We start from the raw sequence: 18,253 nt of genomic DNA on the forward strand, positions 1-18,253 counted from the left end.
TGCTGTTCCGTTCGCCACGAGAAACACTCAGTCTACGTGGGGCAATTGGAATGGACTATGGAACCTGTTATTGTCATTTCAACTCTTCTCCTTCTCTTGCAGGCTATGCCCAGGAGGAACAGCTGAAAGAAGAGGAGGAAATAAAAGAGGAAGAGGAAGAGGAGGAGGACAGCGGTTCAGTAGCTCAGCTTCAGGGTGGCAATGACACAGGGACAGATGAGGAGATAGAAACAGGCCCAGAGCAGAAAGGCTGCTTCAGCTACCAGAACTCTCCAGGAAGTCACTTGTCCAATCAGGATGCTGAGAGCGAGTCTCTGCTGAGCGATGCCAGCGATCAGGTGTCGGACGCCAAGAGCATCTGTGGCCGAGATGCCTCGGACAAGAGAGCGAACGCTCACCCCAAGCTTCCAAGTGAGGCACACAACTGCATGGATAAAATGACAGCTGTCTATGCCAACATCTTGTCTGATTCCTACTGGTCAGGCCTGGGCCTTGGCTTCAAGCTGTCCAACGCTGAGAGGCGGAATTGTGACACCCGCAATGGCAGCAGCAAGAGTGATTTTGATTGGCACCAAGACGCTCTGTCCAAAAGTCTGCAGCAGAACTTGCCTTCTAGATCCGTCTCGAAACCCAGCCTGTTCAGCTCGGTCCAGCTGTACCGGCAGAGCAGCAAGATGTGCGGAACCGTGTTCACAGGGGCCAGCAGGTTCCGCTGCCGGCAGTGCAGCGCCGCCTACGACACCTTGGTGGAGCTGACCGTGCACATGAACGAGACGGGCCACTATCAAGATGACAACCGCAAAAAGGACAAACTCAGACCCACGAGCTATTCAAAGCCCCGGAAAAGGGCTTTCCAGGATATGGACAAGGAGGATGCTCAGAAGGTCCTGAAATGTATGTTTTGTGGCGACTCCTTCGATTCCCTCCAAGATCTGAGCGTCCACATGATAAAAACAAAACATTACCAAAAAGTGCCTTTGAAGGAGCCAGTACCAACCATTTCGTCGAAAATGGTCACTCCGGCGAAGAAACGCGTCTTTGATGTCAACCGGCCGTGCTCCCCCGACTCGACCACAGGGTCATTCGCAGATTCTTTTTCCTCCCAGAAGAACGCCAGCTTGCAGGTGAGCTCCAACAACCGCTACGGCTACCAGAACGGCGCCAGCTACACCTGGCAGTTTGAGGCCTGCAAGTCCCAGATCTTGAAGTGCATGGAGTGTGGAAGCTCTCACGACACCTTGCAGCAGCTCACCACCCACATGATGGTCACAGGTCACTTTCTCAAGGTCACCAGCTCTGCCTCCAAGAAAGGGAAGCAGCTGGTGTTAGACCCACTGGCGGTGGAGAAAATGCAGTCCTTGTCGGAGGCCCCGAACAGCGATGCCCTGGCTCCCAAGCCGTCAAGTAACTCGGCGTCTGACTGCGCGGCCTCCACGACCGAGGTAAAGAGAGAGAGTAAAAAAGAAAGAGCAGAGGAAGCCGGCAAGGATGAGAAAGTCGTAAAAAGCGAGGACTATGAAGATCCTCTACAAAAGCCTTTAGACCCCACAATCAAATACCAGTATCTGAGGGAGGAGGATTTGGAAGATGGCTCCAAGGGTGGAGGGGACATTTTGAAATCTTTGGAAAATACAGTCACCACAGCCATCAACAAAGCCCAAAACGGGGCTCCAAGCTGGAGCGCGTACCCCAGCATCCACGCGGCCTACCAGCTGTCGGAGGGCACCAAGCCGCCTCTGCCTGTGGGATCCCAGGTCCTGCAGATCCGACCTAATCTCACCCACAAGCTGAGGCCAATTGCACCCAAGTGGAAAGTCATGCCACTCGTCTCTGTGCCCACAAACCTGGCCCCGTACACGCAAGTCAAGAAGGAGTCGGAAGACAAAGATGAAGCCGTGAAGGAGGGTAGGAAAGAAAGTCCCCACGAAGAGGCCTCGTCTTTCAGCCACGGGGAAGGGGACTCTTTCTCCAAAAGCGAAACGCCTTCAGAATCCAAAAAGCCTGAGCCGCGTCCCCTGCAGGAGGAGGACAAGCTGATGAAAGAGTGTGGAGAGAAAGAGAAACCCCAGGCCCTGGAGCCCACGTCTTCTCTCAGCAACGGCTGTGCCCTGACCAGCCACCCCGCGGGCCTCCCGTGCATCAACCCGCTCAGCGCCCTGCAGTCCGTCTTGAACAACCACCTGGGCAAAGCCACGGAACTCTTGCGCTCGCCTTCCTGCTCCAGCCCGAGCTCAAGCACAATTTCCATGTTTCACAAGTCCAGTCTCGGCATCATGGACAAGCCGGTGCTGAGTCCCGCCTCCACGAGGCCGGCCAGCGTGTCCAGGCGCTATCTATTTGAGAACAACGACCAGCCCATCGACCTGACCAAGTCCAAAAGCAAGAAAGCCGAGTCCTCGCAAGCACAATCCTGCACGTCCCCTCCTCAGAAGCACGCTCTGTCTGACATCGCCGACATGGTCAAGGTCCTCCCCAAAGCCACCACCCCAAAGCCCGCCGCGTCTTCCAGGGTCCCTCCCATGAAGCTGGAGATGGATGTCAGGCGCTTCGAGGATGTCTCCAGCGAGGTCTCGACTTTGCATAAAAGAAAAGGCCGGCAGTCCAACTGGAACCCTCAGCATCTTCTGATTTTGCAGGCTCAGTTCGCCTCCAGCCTCTTCCAGACATCAGAAGGCAAGTACCTGCTGTCTGATCTGGGCCCGCAAGAGCGAATGCAAATCTCGAAGTTTACAGGACTTTCCATGACCACCATCAGCCACTGGCTGGCAAACGTCAAGTACCAGCTTAGGAAAACGGGCGGGACGAAGTTTCTGAAAAACATGGACAAAGGCCACCCTATCTTTTATTGCAGTGACTGCGCCTCCCAGTTCAGAACCCCTTCTACCTACATCAGTCACTTGGAATCTCACCTGGGTTTCCAAATGAAGGATATGACCCGCATGGCAGTGGATCAGCAAAGCAAGGTGGAGCAAGAGATCTCCCGGGTATCGTCGGCTCAGAGGTCTCCGGAAACAATAGCTGGCGAAGAGGACACAGACTCTAAATTCAAGTGTAAGTTGTGCTGTCGGACATTTGTGAGCAAACATGCGGTAAAACTCCACCTAAGCAAAACGCACAGCAAGTCACCCGAACACCATTCACAGTTTGTAACAGACGTGGATGAAGAATAGCTCCGCAGGTATGGGTTTGCTGCCAGGCGATGGTGACAGTGGCCTTGGGAGGAGCTTCTGGAGGGGTGACGGGTCTGCTTAGAGGCAGCCAACGTCTCCCAGTGCCAAGCAGGAGAGTAGCTTGCTGGAGTAGGACTTATTTTTATGAAAGACCAGAACATGAGAAATAGGCCCTAACCATCTCCCAAGTCCTCCAGTGTAGAGTCAAGGACTAGAATAAAGTGGGTTTAGAGAGATGACGTTCACAGATTACTGCTTCTTCTAGGCCTTCACTATACATGGTCCCCTGAGTTACCCAAGGCAACCTCCAGCATCCAACCAAGGGTACCCCTCATTTTAATTAATAAGTACTAACTTCTCTCACCATTCCATTTCACCACCCACCTGCCCATAGCGACGCTAATGACTTACAAAATGATGAAAAGGTGAGCCACAGCGCATAAAGATGGGACAGTTGCTAGAAGCGCTCACTCTACAGAGATTTCTTAATCAGCTCATGAATAGCTTGAAGTTGTCTTTATTATTGTTACTTGTAATTAATGCTTTTTGCAGATTACTTTTAGCAATTGCCACCTTGCTCCCCCTTCCCTTTGCTTCTTTCCTGCGTTAAGTTTCCCACGAAAGAGCACGTGCCGTTGACGGGATGGCCGCAAAACACGCTTCTCTGCAGCACATTGAGATGGAAAGAGAGGAAGCTTATTTTCTTCCCTCATATTTTTTTTTTTTTTTGCTTTTCTTGAGGATAGACTAATAGCAGAGTCTACCTTTAACAAAGATAGATGCAATGCATGCCTTTGAGATTTTATTTTATGCAAACAAATGGCTTTCTGTACACCTGTTGTACAGGTGCATGTACAATGTGCATGGGGTCTCACCACTTCAAGGTAATTTCCACCATGTATCATAGACGTTCCAGGCCTCATATGGTCATGGATGCCCAAGGCAACCATGAGGACAAAGACCAAGGTCGATGACCATGGCACATTAGTCTCACCAGCTATTTCCAAATGTTGAGAACAAGCCAGGCTGGGTTTTAACAAATCTCTTTCATCTCCCTTTTTGTTTTTACTCTAACTCCTTTTCTCTTCCTTCCAACAAGATACCCCCACAGGCTAGGGGACCTCACACATATTCAGGTTGTCCTCTACCTCGGGCCACACCCCAAGACGGGGGCCCAACCTGAACTAAACTTCCTGCACTGACCAGTCCACTTGATGTCATCATGCTAAGTTACAGATTCACTCTCAATTAACTAATTCACAATAAGATATGAAAAGCTAACGATAGGGTAACATAGAGGCCCTCACCAAGCTACAAAGGTAGGGAAGTGTCAGGTAGAGAGGGGTATTTGTAGGGCATGGCTTTGGGTGCACCTCACATCAGGTGGAGAGATTTACTGAGTATGAGGATGGCCAAAATGAAATAAAAGATTAAAATATCTGATCTGGGACTTTTCCCTCCATGAGAAGATCTAAGCTTCTTATAGGGGGAACCATCCTATCACTGTAACGGCTCTCTGGGCCCAAACGAAGACTATCTTTTTTGTTTGCATGTTTTTATCATGATAATTAAATGTGTTACTGGCAGATTCATCTCTTGCTTTCCAAGCATGATTTGTTTAGCTCACGCTATTGAAAGAAAAAGCTGAAATGCATCCATTGAATCTACATATGAGGTTGGGGCTTTGTGGCGTCCAATGTGTTTGCTGTATAACATTTTAAATAACATTTTATATAACTTGCCATTATGCTTTTCTAGTCCTTTAAAAAAAAAAAAAAGGTGGACATACACAGAATACCTAGAGAGAAGAAAGATGTTTCAAATCCAATAGTGGTGGGTCCAACCCATGGTGAAGAGGACAAATAGGTAATGTTTATTTGTGCTATAATAAAGACCAATTTTCCACCTGTTAGGTTTGCAATAATTGTTTAAAAAGTTAATATCACTGACAAAATGTGATATATAAACAGGGAGAGGGAAAAGAAAAGAAAGCTTGCATCCATCCTCAGTCAAAATCTGAAATGTATGATATCTGTTTTAGGGACACGAAGGTAAACCAATAATTTGGAAAAACATACACAAAAGGTACTTCCAAATCTGTTAAATACATAGATGAGATAGCTATTTTTGCATTTCCACAGAATAAATATTTCTGATTTGGACCTTCAAAGCAGTGTTATTATGCAAAACCGAAGCTCCATCCTTAAACATTCATCCGTAGGCTGTGATTCTGAGATTACAGAAAAATAGGTTTGAGTATTTGAGACCCACTGAAAGCAACGTATGTTGTACATATAGGAAAGATGGTGCAGGGACTGGGCGTGTTTGTGTTAATACTAAAAATATTCCAATCAGCCCAAATGGTTCCCCCATCCGTGCAAAGGTGGCTTCTTGGGGATTTGGTCACCTAAAAAAGAATGGCTCCTGTTATAGAACATTTATGCAATACCTTACCCACTGCTTAGAATTATGCACATTATGTTTTTAACTGGTCACAAAATGACATCACTGTTATCTGGAACTCTAATCTTAGTTGGTATGCATGACAGCACAAATTGTGCAAAATGACATGATGTTTTGGAAAGCATAGTCAACATTTTATGGAAAATTTGGGAGTTTTACCCTGTTTTCTGAAAAATGAAAATTTTGACCTGGATTTTCTTTCCTTTCTTGGATATATCTTAAATCCTGCGAAATGCTCTGCCACATATTAAATGCAACTTTTCATTAAAAATTCATTAGAAAATATTAAATGTGTATCCCTATTTTAGGACATAAGAAATCTAAAACAATTTCAATATGTATTTGTGTATGTCTTTAAAAGCCACATGCTCTTGAATAATAGAAATTAAACAGAGAGCAAATCAATGAGTCTAAAATGCATAAGGGCTTGAAATTATAGTCATTACCGTGTAATACGGTGTACAAGTTTAACAGCACACCTAGCCTTGAAATCGTTGGCAGGAATGTATTCTAGTCCAATGAGCTGCCACTTCTGTTGTGGATGGCTTGATAAAAACACATGTGCAGGGTGAAAAGCATGTAAGGTTGCCAGATAAAATACAGGATGGATGTCCAGTTAAATTTGCATTTCAGATAAACAACAAATATGTTTTTAGTGTAAGTATGGCCCAACCATCACATGGGCCATACTTATATTTAAAAAGTATTCATTGTCTATCGGCGATTCAAGTTTAACTGGGCATCCTGTATGTTGATTTGCTAAATCTGGCAACACTAACAGTGAGGACTATATGGCCGTCTAGGAGGAGCCAAACAGGCTGGACTAATTAACGTCTGTAAGAGGCATCAGCTATTCTTTCTTCCATTAAATAAGCCTTCCTTCCTCCTTTCCTTCCTTCCATGTTTTCTTCTTTTCTTCCTTCTTTTTTTCCCTCCCTGCGTTCCTTTCATCACTCAACAGATATTGGTCGTGCTTTTACGATGCACCAGACTCTATTTAGCAACGGAAATATTATAGTGAACCAGCAGTCATGCCAATTATAATAGCAAAATGCACCAGGCCTTGCAGCAAACAGTTCACTAGCATTATTTTACTTTATTCTCACAAACAGCCCTGTGAGGTAGGGGTTGATTCAACCACGCTGTGAAGGAAGAAATGGAGGCAGAGTAGTCCTGCATGGGTTTCCTAAGGTCCCACAGTCTCTGAGCCTCACTCATGCATTGGGATGTATCTAGAAAGCCTTGGTTCCGTGGCAAGCACCATGCCAATCTCAGGGAATAAACCAATGACCAGGACAAGATTCTGCCTTCAAGGCCAGTGGTAGACACATAGATGGACAACTCCAAGGTAAATGCTGCCCAGTCCCCAGGGGAAGCCAGGATGGGGAACAGTAGTTTGAAAGGGAGAATGCTGGGTTCACACCCCAACTCACCCACTCTTTAAGATGTGCCCCACTTCTATATCTATAAAATGTGGACATAATATCCCTCTCATGGGAAGATTGTGAGAATTTAAATGTGTGTAATTTTCCATAAAGCCTAGTACATGGTAGGTTTACAAAAAAAGCCAGTTCTAAACAGAGCCTCTAGGGGCACTTACCTGTTCTGCAACCTCACCTGAAGTGTATAGAACCTGCAGTCTTCTTAGGTTGAACTAATTAATACTAATAGGAACCTCAACCTGCTATTTGATTAGGACAACAACAGCAGCAAAACTACCATATATTGGCCTCTTTCTGAGTATTCATAACATCCTCACTTTGCATAGAGGTAAACCAAAGCTCAAAGAGTTTCATCATTTGTCCAAGAACACACAGTAATCATAGAGGTAGGATTCAAACCCAGGACTGTCCAATGCTCATCAACTTTCTTCTGCTTCCCGGTTTCCTCCTCCTTGCCTGATGTTTTCTAGGTGCTACCCATGCCAGGCGTACCTCCAGCAGCCCAGAATGAAAGCTGTAAAATGTGACATAAGAGTTGAGAGAGGAACAAGGGCTCCTCTGGGCCTCTTTGGAGGCTCCAGCTATAAATCAAATATTGCGATTCAGGGGCCTGGGACTGACCTACAGGGTGAAGCAGAACATTCTTGCTCTCTTTTTTTTAACACCCTTGGGTAGTCAGGGAATGGTGCGTTTACTGTATAGTGTCTAACCAAGAAATTTTCCAAATTCCAAGGGAAAAAAAATATATATATATGTATGTAAGATTTTTTTTTAATCCTCATCCTGACTCTCAGGAATTCATTTTGGAAATATAAAATAAGAATGAAGAGAACAGGGTCAAGTACACACTGTAGCATTTTTCAAGCAGCAAGAAACAAATGCATCATCTTCCCCAACGTTTGCATTTTGTCCCAGCGTCCTGGCTTACCACCCTGCGCGAGGCAGCCCCCGTGGCACTTTCCTCCCTCATTTGGACTTTCGAATGCTCAATCCTGACGTGTATAATTTGGCGCTTTAATATAGAGTAACATTATTTTTCATTTACTCCAATCTGCCATCGGTATCATCTTTTCATTTAACCAGATGCAATTCTTTTTTCTTTCGCTAAATTGAAAATCCATGAGCGACAGGGAGTGCAATGTTTTAATTAGCTCATATTTTTTATATGGATTTATGTCTTTAAAATACATTTGTGTAATTCTTCAGCTAAATTAAAAACGTCTTTCTGCAAAAGTGAGGAGGGGAAAATAAAGAGCTAAATTGTGTCATTAGCTTAGGTAGACGCAGACGAAGAGCAGAACCTAGTGGAGAGACACACACAGTCGTTGGAGCTGCTCCCCGTGATGATTTTGAACTTGCCCTTCATTTACAGAAGTCTTTTTCTATGAAGACTTCTCGAAAATGGCTTGGGGAGGGTTCTCTTTTTTTTTTTTAATTTTTTTTTTTATTTTTAAGGCCTCTAGTAAGTAAACAAGCAGTTACCTTCCCTGAGCTAATTTGAAACCGAACCTGCTGCCAAACAAAACAGAGAAAAAGAAGTCATAATGATAAACAGTTTTTCCTGCATTTCTCTTTGTCTTTTTCTTTTTTTTAACTATCAAGTTTAAAGCTTTCCATGATGCTTTTTTCTACTTTATAGGAGACAAGTGACATTCCTTGGTAAATGGGAGAAAAAGCCATGCAGAACTGAAATCTCTCTAATGCATTGACACTAACTTGCCCTCTATTGTTGGAAATGAGCAGGCGCTCGTGATTGTTCATCAAACGGCTCCTAATGCAGTTAAAGCATTCAGCTATAATTTCTCCTTGCATTTATAATTACTGTCATAGACTGCACACCTCGGTGAGCAGATTAAAGCTATAAACTATTTAGCCTCGGCTCTAAGACGAGGAACTTGATTTGTCTGGCAGGAGTTATTTGTTAGGGAGCTTGACACTTCACATAAAAATGACTCAACTTGATGAAGAACAATGCAGTTTTAGCAATGCGGGGATTTTAAATCAGTCATGACGCCACGCCCTGCAAGAATCGCAGGGCAGTTTGTTAAATGATATGTAGGCCACGGAGATAAGGGATGTGTTAAGGGCACCAAAATAGAAGAGGAGTTGGTGTGCGGCTGCTTTCCTTCCTGACTGTCCTCTGGAAGAGCAGAAGTTGGTTGAAAATCAGTGCATGTCATGTTCTCCTATTAAATCCAGTGTAAATGCTATGTGAGGCTCACCTGGCGGGGAGAAAGGACGCCAGCAGCCCAAGGCGCATGTCACATTTGGGGATTTTGCAGAACTCTGTGTGGCTGCTGAGAACATTTCCCCGCCAAAAGCCCAGGAAGCCAGGGCTTCGTGGCAAGTGGTTGTTTGGGGTTTTATCTTTTTTTTTTTTTTCTGGAATATTCATGTGTTTATTTGTTTGTTTACTTGCAAGAGACACATGCTATATTTAGGCACAGGGAGTGCTTTCCCTTGGGCTGATTCCATACCTTTTAGCTGTGACAATAAACAAAAAATAGATATCTTCCAACTCAGACATCTTCTCATCGTTGAGCCCCCATGACAAGGAGCCGTTTTCCCCAGTGGATTTTCGGCGAGTTTGATTTGCCAGGGAGTCATCCCCCACCTACTCGTACCTTGCAGCCACAAATAAACACGAATTTACCTTAAAACTAGCATTTAGCATCAAGACTCTATTGAATATTTATTTGCAGCTCATGGTGAGTGCTGTTGCTCAAGTATTAGAGATCACAAACACAAGTGCTCCAAGGGCCAGGCAGATGACAGGAAGGGCCCGGGCAAAGCCAGGTGACCCTGCCTACCTCCAGCAGTTTTCCAGGGAAGTAGGAAATCCAGGTCTTTGTGTAAAGTCTCCCAGTGCTTAAATTGAGTTTTTTATTGGTGTGTTTTGGTTTGGGTTGTGTTTTAGATTGTTTTGTTGTTGTTGTTGTTGTTGTTGCTGTTGTTTTGAACATCCTTCAAGCCAAACAAAGTATGTCAGAGACCAGATTTAACTCCCAGGCTACCAGTTCACAGCCTCTGTATTGCATAGCCAGCCGAAGGCAGTCCCCAGCCTTGTTTCCTGGCGTTGTTTGTCCCTCCTCGCCCAGTGCAGGCCACCAGCGCTAGGACTTTGCGCTTGTACAGTGAATGCCGTTTCTCCCCATCCCAGAGGATGGTGGGTTGTTCTGTAGGAAAAGGAACTTCCTTCTTGTGATTTCATTAAGTTGCTGCTTTATAGAGTAGGAAAAGCTCTTTGAGCTCTCCCGTGGGGCGACCCATCATACAGGTTTGCCCAGGACTTGGCAGGGAGGGTTCCCAGGATATGGGACTAAAACTAGGAAAATCCAGACGAACTGGGATGCGTTGATCTCCCTGCTCTCCTGATAGACTCTGCTTTCTTTTCAGATCATATAAATCTTTCAACATTTACTAATACCTCTCTTGCTTCAGGGAGTGATACGTATCGCTGGTGTAGCTTGTGAAATGGGGTGTGCTTTTTAATCCTGGTGATGTTGAGTCAATGCTGATGTCACCCAACACATTTGGGCCTATGATATTGGCTCAGTCCTCACAGCATAACTGCAAGGGAGATAATATTCCTATTTTAAAGATGAGAAAGGGTCTGTTGTGCCCAAGACCCACAGCAGCAAGTGGCAGAGCTGAGACCCCAGGCCAGACTCGTCAGAACCAGAGCTCATGCGCGGACACTCAGGCCACCTCGGCAGGACGTGAGTCTGCAGGGATTTCCGCCTCATGAGTGAAAGTGGGAAAACCATTTCTGGGGGTGGCACATAGCACACAAATGGAACTTTCAGTTTCCAGAAGATCCCCTCTTTGTCTCTGCTCCTGACTTCCTTCTGCTCACCTTTCACGTCGGGGAATAGGTGCACCTGCTCAGGAAGCCTCCTGAGGTTCAAATCCTAGCAGTGCCACTTACTGTTTGAGTTTGGGCATGTCAGTTATTCTCTTTGAGCTCCATTTCTTCATCCCTAAAATGCAGCCAATGATACTAATCTTCCAGTGATGCGGCGAAAACTCAGAAAAATAATCTATATTCAGATTGGGTACAGAGCCTGACACAGGTTGGCCGGCAGCGAATGGCTTTGCCATCCCCTTTCTCCCACCTTAGCTGGTGAAGAGGATGAAGCAAGGCCACACGCGGGGCCACTCAGCTCTGGATCCCGCCACAACACAAGTCCCTGATGAACTTTGCTTTCCTCTCCCTATTCCCCCTTCCTCGAGGACTTGCCTCAAAAAACTAATCCCCTTTCATTTGCTTTGCTTAACGTTCAAATTAAGATGTGAGATGGATCGTGTCATTTTATTTGAAGAAATAGAAAGAGACTGTAATGTACATACAGATTTATCTAAAACAGCTCTAGGGAGAGGAGACAGTATATCCCTGAGAAAGGGTGGAATATAGTGTTAACCTCCCTTTTCCTTCCCTCACACCCTGTCTCTCTGCCACCACCTGCCTTGAAAAATTCCACTTGCTACAACATAAATTCACTGGTGGCCACACCATGCTTGGAAGATCTGCATTGGAGTTTTCAGTGCAGATGACGGTGATGATGATGATGATGCTTAGAATGGTGCCTGGAACAGTGTCCATTATCACTCATGCTCGTCATCGATATTGACAGAGGACTAACATCTATGGAGCACTATTTTCAATCATTGTGTAGATTAATTGTTTTATCAGTAACAATAAGGTGAAAGGCACCTCTTCTTTTGATCCTTTTATTTTGAACAAAAGAACTTGACGTATTTTAACATCAGCTGTAAGAGGTAGATGGAGACCCTACCTTTACGCACAAATTTAACTTTAGGGAAACTGAGGTATTTTTCCATAAAAGTGGGAGTTAGGTAGGAACCTGGCCACAAGGAAATGCATCTGTAGAGGACACTGCAGAGGTGCCTTTGGATTCCTGATACTATATCCTTGTGCCCCACTCCTGGCTTCTACGTGTTTCCCTGTCTAACAGGTGCACCTGTACTTCTTTCCGTGGGCATCCCCAGCTCCTGGAGCTGCTTTGCCTGCACCTGCGGAGTGTCCTCGGTGCCTGCAAGTATATGTGCCCTGAGCCACCGACTGATTGACGTGGCATGGCAGAGCCCAGCCCTTGCCTCCAGACAGGCAAAACTCTGAGGCATAAGGTGGTGGGCCCTGCATATACTATGTCAGTTAGTCTTACTCCTAAACTCTGTAAAGGAAGAAATATGACTACACTCAGGTTCCAGGTGAAGACATCAGCCCTGAGAGAGGTGAAGTGACCAGGAAGACCACACAGCTAGTAAGTGGCAGAGCTAGAAACCAAATGTGGACCAACAGATGATTTGCGTCGAGCCAGAATTTTGGCCAAAAATTCAGCATCTTTCAAGTATCCCTTGGTTAAATTCTATGGGGTTTTACATCAAAGTGTGAGATGCAGACACACCAGTTACTTGCAGGGGAGAGAAGGTGAATGGGCCAAAAAAAAAAAGAAAAAAAAGTTTAAATATCCTGGAAACCCAAATCTTTGACCGAGACAACTTTCTACCACTTAGGCCCTCCAGCAAATTGGCACTTTAAATGTGCATGTTTTTTTATCTGGTATTTTTTCATCGATGGAGAAAAAATGATGTTTCAGGTTATGTTATTTTCAATGCTACATTACTCGATTTCACAGTCAAATAATTCTATTTTTGTTCACCAGAGAATTTTGTCATGTTTAATTGTTTATGACTCCCGCCTCCCCCCGATCCTGCCGGAGCCTCCACTTCCTTCTCTGCTGCCTTCCTTTAGGCTCTCCTGTGTGCGGTAACCATGGAGATGGGTCCCTATTGGATAGGCTTTGCTCTGGCTTAGAAGTCAAAGAACCAATCAGGACCTCGTCATCCCAGAAATGTACGAGGATGAAAAACCGGAGCCTTTGCAAGTGGAGGGAAGGCCTGTCATGTAGTCTCGGGAGACAGGGAGTTCCTGACGCCTAGAAATCCCGACTCAGTGGGGAGAAACATGGGTCTGGAACTGCTGATGCCTCAGGGCTGGGTCCCCACTTCGTAGCTGAGGGACCTGGGGCAGGTCACATCACTTGTCTGAGCCTCAGCCACCTCCTCTGTCAAGTGGCGGCAGACAAGCCAACCTCCTGTAATTTCAGAAGGGTAAAATTAAAGAAAACCTACTAAATGCCTGCCTAGTACACTGTCAGGCACCTAGAAGTCCTCAATTCATGAGAGCTACTCTCATAATAAAATACAGCACCCCTAGAATGGAGCTTGGTTGAAAGTCTCTAACAATTTTAATTATAACGGCAATTATGATGCGTGGGAATGAAGTCACTTTTCCTGTCTCAGGATCCTCCACTTAGGAAAGACAAATACGAGAACATTCATGAAACAGCAGTTGCCTTTTGTGTGTCGGGGACTGTGGCTGGCGCTGGGAGCACAGTGACGGGCAGTGTAGGGACTGCCCTGCCCTGGGCAGGTTGACAGCTCATCTCAGGAGAAAGACAGCGAAACCACCAAGGCTCAGGCCATGCCCGGTGCTGGCACAGCAGAAGTGCAGTCAAGGAGTCTAGGAAGTCCGTGCAAACTAGCGGAGGTCCAGGCTGAGTTTGGAGCGATGAGAGGAGCTAGCTCGGTGGAGAAGAGGGAGGAGTGTTGCGGGAAGAAGGAGTGGCCAGGGAGAGAGAGGGCATGGTTCACTCCAGACAGTGCACATGGCTCGGCATGATGGGAACCCAGTTTGGGGGAGCAGATGGCAGAGGGAGGAGGCTGAACAGGTGAGGGCTGGTGGATATGCATGCGATTGCTTCTACTTGGGTGCACAAACCTTGTCTTTTCATGCTCATAAAGACAGATGTTCAATTGAGGTTTGCCTTGATGAGCATCGTTTCCGTGAAGTTGACTTTGTAGGGTTGGAAGTGGATGGAACAGTGGACCTTTTCCTGAGCCTCCAGTTTATCCTGGACACAAGGTCAGCATCCCCCTCAAAGCTCCAGGAGGGTGGGGGCTGCATCCGATGGGCTCCCCATTGTATTCCTTGGAACGTGGACTCTATAAATATTGGAAGGAAAGAAGAGAAGGAGGGAGGGAGGAAAGGACAGCATCCAGGAGGTGATTGTGACTTTCTCTTGACATCCCCCATGTGCGAAATGACAGTAGCACCTCTGTTACTCACCAGTGAGGTGGATCGAGTAGATGAAGTACGTGAAACACTAAGCGCAGTGTCTGGCCTGTCGGAGAAGCCCCATGTGAAGCAACCTTCAGGCTTCGCACAGTCCAGAAAGGTCCGAGGAAGTGAGAGACGTTCCCAGCCCGCTGTGCACATGATTAGTCCAGAGGACGGGCTCTGCCGGGAGGCTTGTGCATCGGGGTTAAGGAATGTCTTTTCCTGAGGTGCAAATACCCCTGGGCACAGAGAGTCAGTAAATGCCTTCGTATGAACGCGTAGGGCTGTCCCGTGCTCTCGGTGGCGGCAGGGTCGGGGACCATGACTCAGTCTTCCGTGTAATCCGCACTGTTGTAGAAGCCGCTGTGTGCCAGGCTCTGTTCCAAGTGCCGGCCACATCAGAGAATAAGAGAAACACAGACCTTACGTTCCAATCAGGGACACAGGCTGATGATAATGCTAGCTGCTAAGATTTCTTGAGCACGTGAACACCAGTAATGATGATTTCCGAGAAGGCGGGGCTGCCAAGGAAATACAGGGTAGTGCGAGGGACTGTGACAGGGCCACCTACTCTCAACAGAGGGGTCAGGGAAGGAAGATGAGGAGGCCGAGAAGACGCCAGACGTGTGGCATGTTGGGGCAGAACATCCCAGGCAGGAGAAAACCGTACCGGGTTGATGCATTTGATTCAGAGAAAGTCCGAGTGTCGTGAGCTGGGCATGAAGGGGGTGGGCCGTGAGTCAGGGGTGCAGCATGGGCGAGTCAGGGCTTTGCAGAACATGCTAAGAACTTTGGGAATTTTTTCCCTAAGTCCACTGAAGGGGCTTAAACAGGCACGTGGCATGATCTCCTTTCTTTTTTAGAAGATCACTCTGGCTACTGAGTGTAGAGTAGACACGGGTGGTCAGGAGTGACACGAGGTGGCCAGTGAGGACTGGGAGGCAGGGTGGGGGACGGTTGGGGCCACAGTGGAGGCAGGGAGCAGGGGAAGGATGCTGGATCCAGGAGAATCCTGGGTCACTCAGGACCACACCTGTCTAGGAATGAGAAGTGACATCAGACCAAGAAGACACTTGGGCATGCGGGTGGATCCCCTGGGTGGGCTCTAGAGGACCAGATGCAACTACTCTTCCCGCATCTGCCCCCAACCACTCCAACTCCCGTGAATGTCATTACTGCCTGTTTCCCAAGAAGAATCTGTTTTGATAAAAGTAAACCACTACTTTTATGCTCCTCCAGGAATTATGAAGGACAAAAACGAAAGGTCCCCGCTGCACTCGCCTTCCTATTTTTCAATCCTAATTTAATTCTCCTCTGCATTCTGTAATTGAGCCCCCCTTCCCTGAGCGTCAACACTAGGTGGTCCCAGCTCCGGCGGGAGATTTACTGGCGAGATGAAATGGAGGAACACATTGTTTTTTCAAAATGATTTAATGACCTTTTTGGCATCCGCGTGACTGCTGAAATCTTTTGTAATTATTCAGTTTGGAGGCATAGAGTTCTGTTGATCAGGGGAAGGCAGATGTAGATGTCAAATGTCAATAAATTTGCAATCCATAATTGTAACCACTTGATGCCCAAGCAGACTGGGGAACAATGACTTGGTCACAAGGCCACGAATGGTTGAACCAACACGAGCACCAAAGTATCTCAAGCGTTACACATGCAAAAACATCGCCCTGTCTTTCCTTCCTTGCTAGCTCCCTTCCTCTTTGCCGGCCTCTTTTTCTCCACCTCTGTGGCATCTTTGTCTCCTTCCCTAGAGATGGGCACGTTGAATACTCTACAGTCCAAAGTCTTCTGGGTCCATTTCCACCCAGAGCCAGCGATGCTGTAAACACAGCCACAGTTTCCCCCCAAAGAATCTCCATCAACTCTTTTTGGTCTTGCTGTTCAGGTCTGTTTGGCCCCTGCTGGAGATTAAGCATTGATTTTTTCTGCTTTGCTTGCTCTCTGACAGCACAGTTTCTACTGGAAAGGTCTGTGTCAGGAATGAGAGAACATTCCTAACAATGGGGAAAAATACCCTAATATAAATATACCATTTGTGGGCTTGCACTTTGACAAGTGCAAGTGAACTGGAAGACACTGGAAGAGCTCTGGAGTCATGGAAACATGTGACAGAGGCATTTGCTTAATAACTCATCTGATTCCTTGAGCTCACCTTATCAAGCTTTAACCTCTGAATCTCTTAAGTTCCTAGTTCAAAAATGCAGAGTCTCCTCTGTCCTCATGTTAATTTTTAAATTATATATTATTGTAAAGAGGCCCTTGTGTTGAATATTATGAGCCATTTTCACATCTGAAATGGGGAATTATAACTGAACATTAGCGATTGCCTATAAATCTCAGCAAGCACAGTGGCATCTGCAGCTACATGGCATTAACTGGGAGGAAATGCAGGGCACAGAAAGGGGGACTTAGATGGGTGGAGGTGATTTTCAAGAAAGGAGGTGCAGGCTGTTAATCATAGACTCCCTAGTGTGCTGCATAATCCTCAGAATCCCAGTGGACCTGGCTTGAAGTTTGTCTGAAGCTGGCTTTCAGCTCTGTGTCTGCCTCTTGCATCTTTCTTGAAACCATTTTGTTTCTAAGTAGAAAGTGCCTTGGAGGTTGATGAATTTGTCCTAAGCCACATTGGGAATTGGCAAATAAAACAACAGGATATGTCAGTGAGGCAGCATGTCTGTCAACCAACTGGAGTGTAAGCCAGGCCCTCTACTTGGGGACATGGGCAGCTGAGTAGCTATAGTCACCTCTGCTGGGGCTCATGGAAGAGGTCATCAGGGGGTTTGAATTCAGGTTCCACTACTCACCAGCAGTAAGAGTAAATGCCCTAACCTCTCTCGGACTCAGTTTCTTCATCTATAAGATGGGTATAACTGTTCTACCTCAGGGGTTGATAGATAGAAAGGGTTAAAAGAAAAAAATCCAGGTAATGCTTTCAGCCATGCATCAGAATCACCTGGAGGTCTTGTTAAAACCCCAGTGGCTGAGCCTCATCCTCAGAGTGTCAGACTCAGCAGGCCCAGGGTGGGGCCAGATAATCTGAACTTCTAACAAGTTCCCAGATGATACCAGTGAGGCTAGTCCAGGGACCACACTTCAAGAACCATTGCTTTAAGCACCTGGCATATTGTACGTTCTCCAAATAGTTTGCTCTTCTTCGCTTTAATCCTGTCTTTGAGCCTATCAGACACTCTGTCCTCTATGAAGAAGATACATGAACTGACAGGGAGATCCCAGCATTCTGTGCAAAATTGAGTCAAACCAAGATGGCGAGTCCATCCAGATCATCTGTTAAAGGGGCTCAACAGAGAGCAGAAGCAGAGGTATAGAGGCAAAACGAGGAGAGTGCCCAAATCTAGGAAAGCAGGAGGTAGCCTGGAAGTTTGCATGACTCTGTTGAGATCGTTTAAAGGGGTGGACAACATCGGCTCAGTTGTTTCTGCTGTGTGCAGAGGAGTTTCTCCTCCGAAGCACCTTGATGGTTGTCGAGGGAATAATAGGTCCTCGTCCTGACTTAGTTTTTATACTTTCCTTAACGCCAGTGTCGTGGAAGCTGTGAGCTCCAGGTGAAGGAAGTTTGAAGACTTAGCACAGATCCATTCATGCAGGCCATGGTGATGAGTTTAAATTATTCTAAGGACACTGGGGCGTTGTAAACAAGGGAATGGCATGACCCAGTTGGCATTTCTAAGGATGACCCTAGCTCGGGTGTGCAGGAAGAAATTGCGGATGTCTGTGCGTGTGAATGCGCCTTTCCTTCCTTACCAGGAAGCTCCATGAAGACCTCAGATATGGACTGTGCACATATTAAGCCCTCAGCAAAAACTTCATAAAATTAATGCATTCATTAAAACTATTAACACAAAACACAACAGCATAACTTTTTCTTGACCTCGACAGCAAGGCTTTTTATAGCCAGGTTCCCAAAGTAGGTCAATTTATATCATAAAATTCAAAAATTACAGCTTATAGCATAAAGCGACCTCCCATGATATAATGTGGCAAAACAAGCAAATTAATACCAG

The 18,253-nt window shown here is 46.2% G+C and overlaps 1 protein-coding gene across 1 annotated transcript in view; it reads left to right on the forward strand.

The window, feature by feature from the left end:
* Window positions 1-4,736, forward strand: part of TSHZ2 (teashirt zinc finger homeobox 2) — a 249,291-nt gene extending 244,555 nt beyond the window's left edge. Inside the window, exon 2 of the mRNA XM_069496068.1 lies at window positions 103-4,736. Coding sequence (XP_069352169.1) covers window positions 103-3,170 — 3,068 coding nt within the window. The 3' untranslated portion in view covers window positions 3,171-4,736. The remainder of the gene's footprint in view (window positions 1-102) is intronic.
* The last annotated feature ends 13,517 nt before the right edge of the window (window positions 4,737-18,253 follow it).

The sequence above is a fragment of the Eulemur rufifrons genome, chromosome 20 (genome assembly GCF_041146395.1).
Source record: "Eulemur rufifrons isolate Redbay chromosome 20, OSU_ERuf_1, whole genome shotgun sequence".
In the NCBI taxonomy this organism is placed as follows: domain Eukaryota; kingdom Metazoa; phylum Chordata; class Mammalia; order Primates; family Lemuridae; genus Eulemur; species Eulemur rufifrons.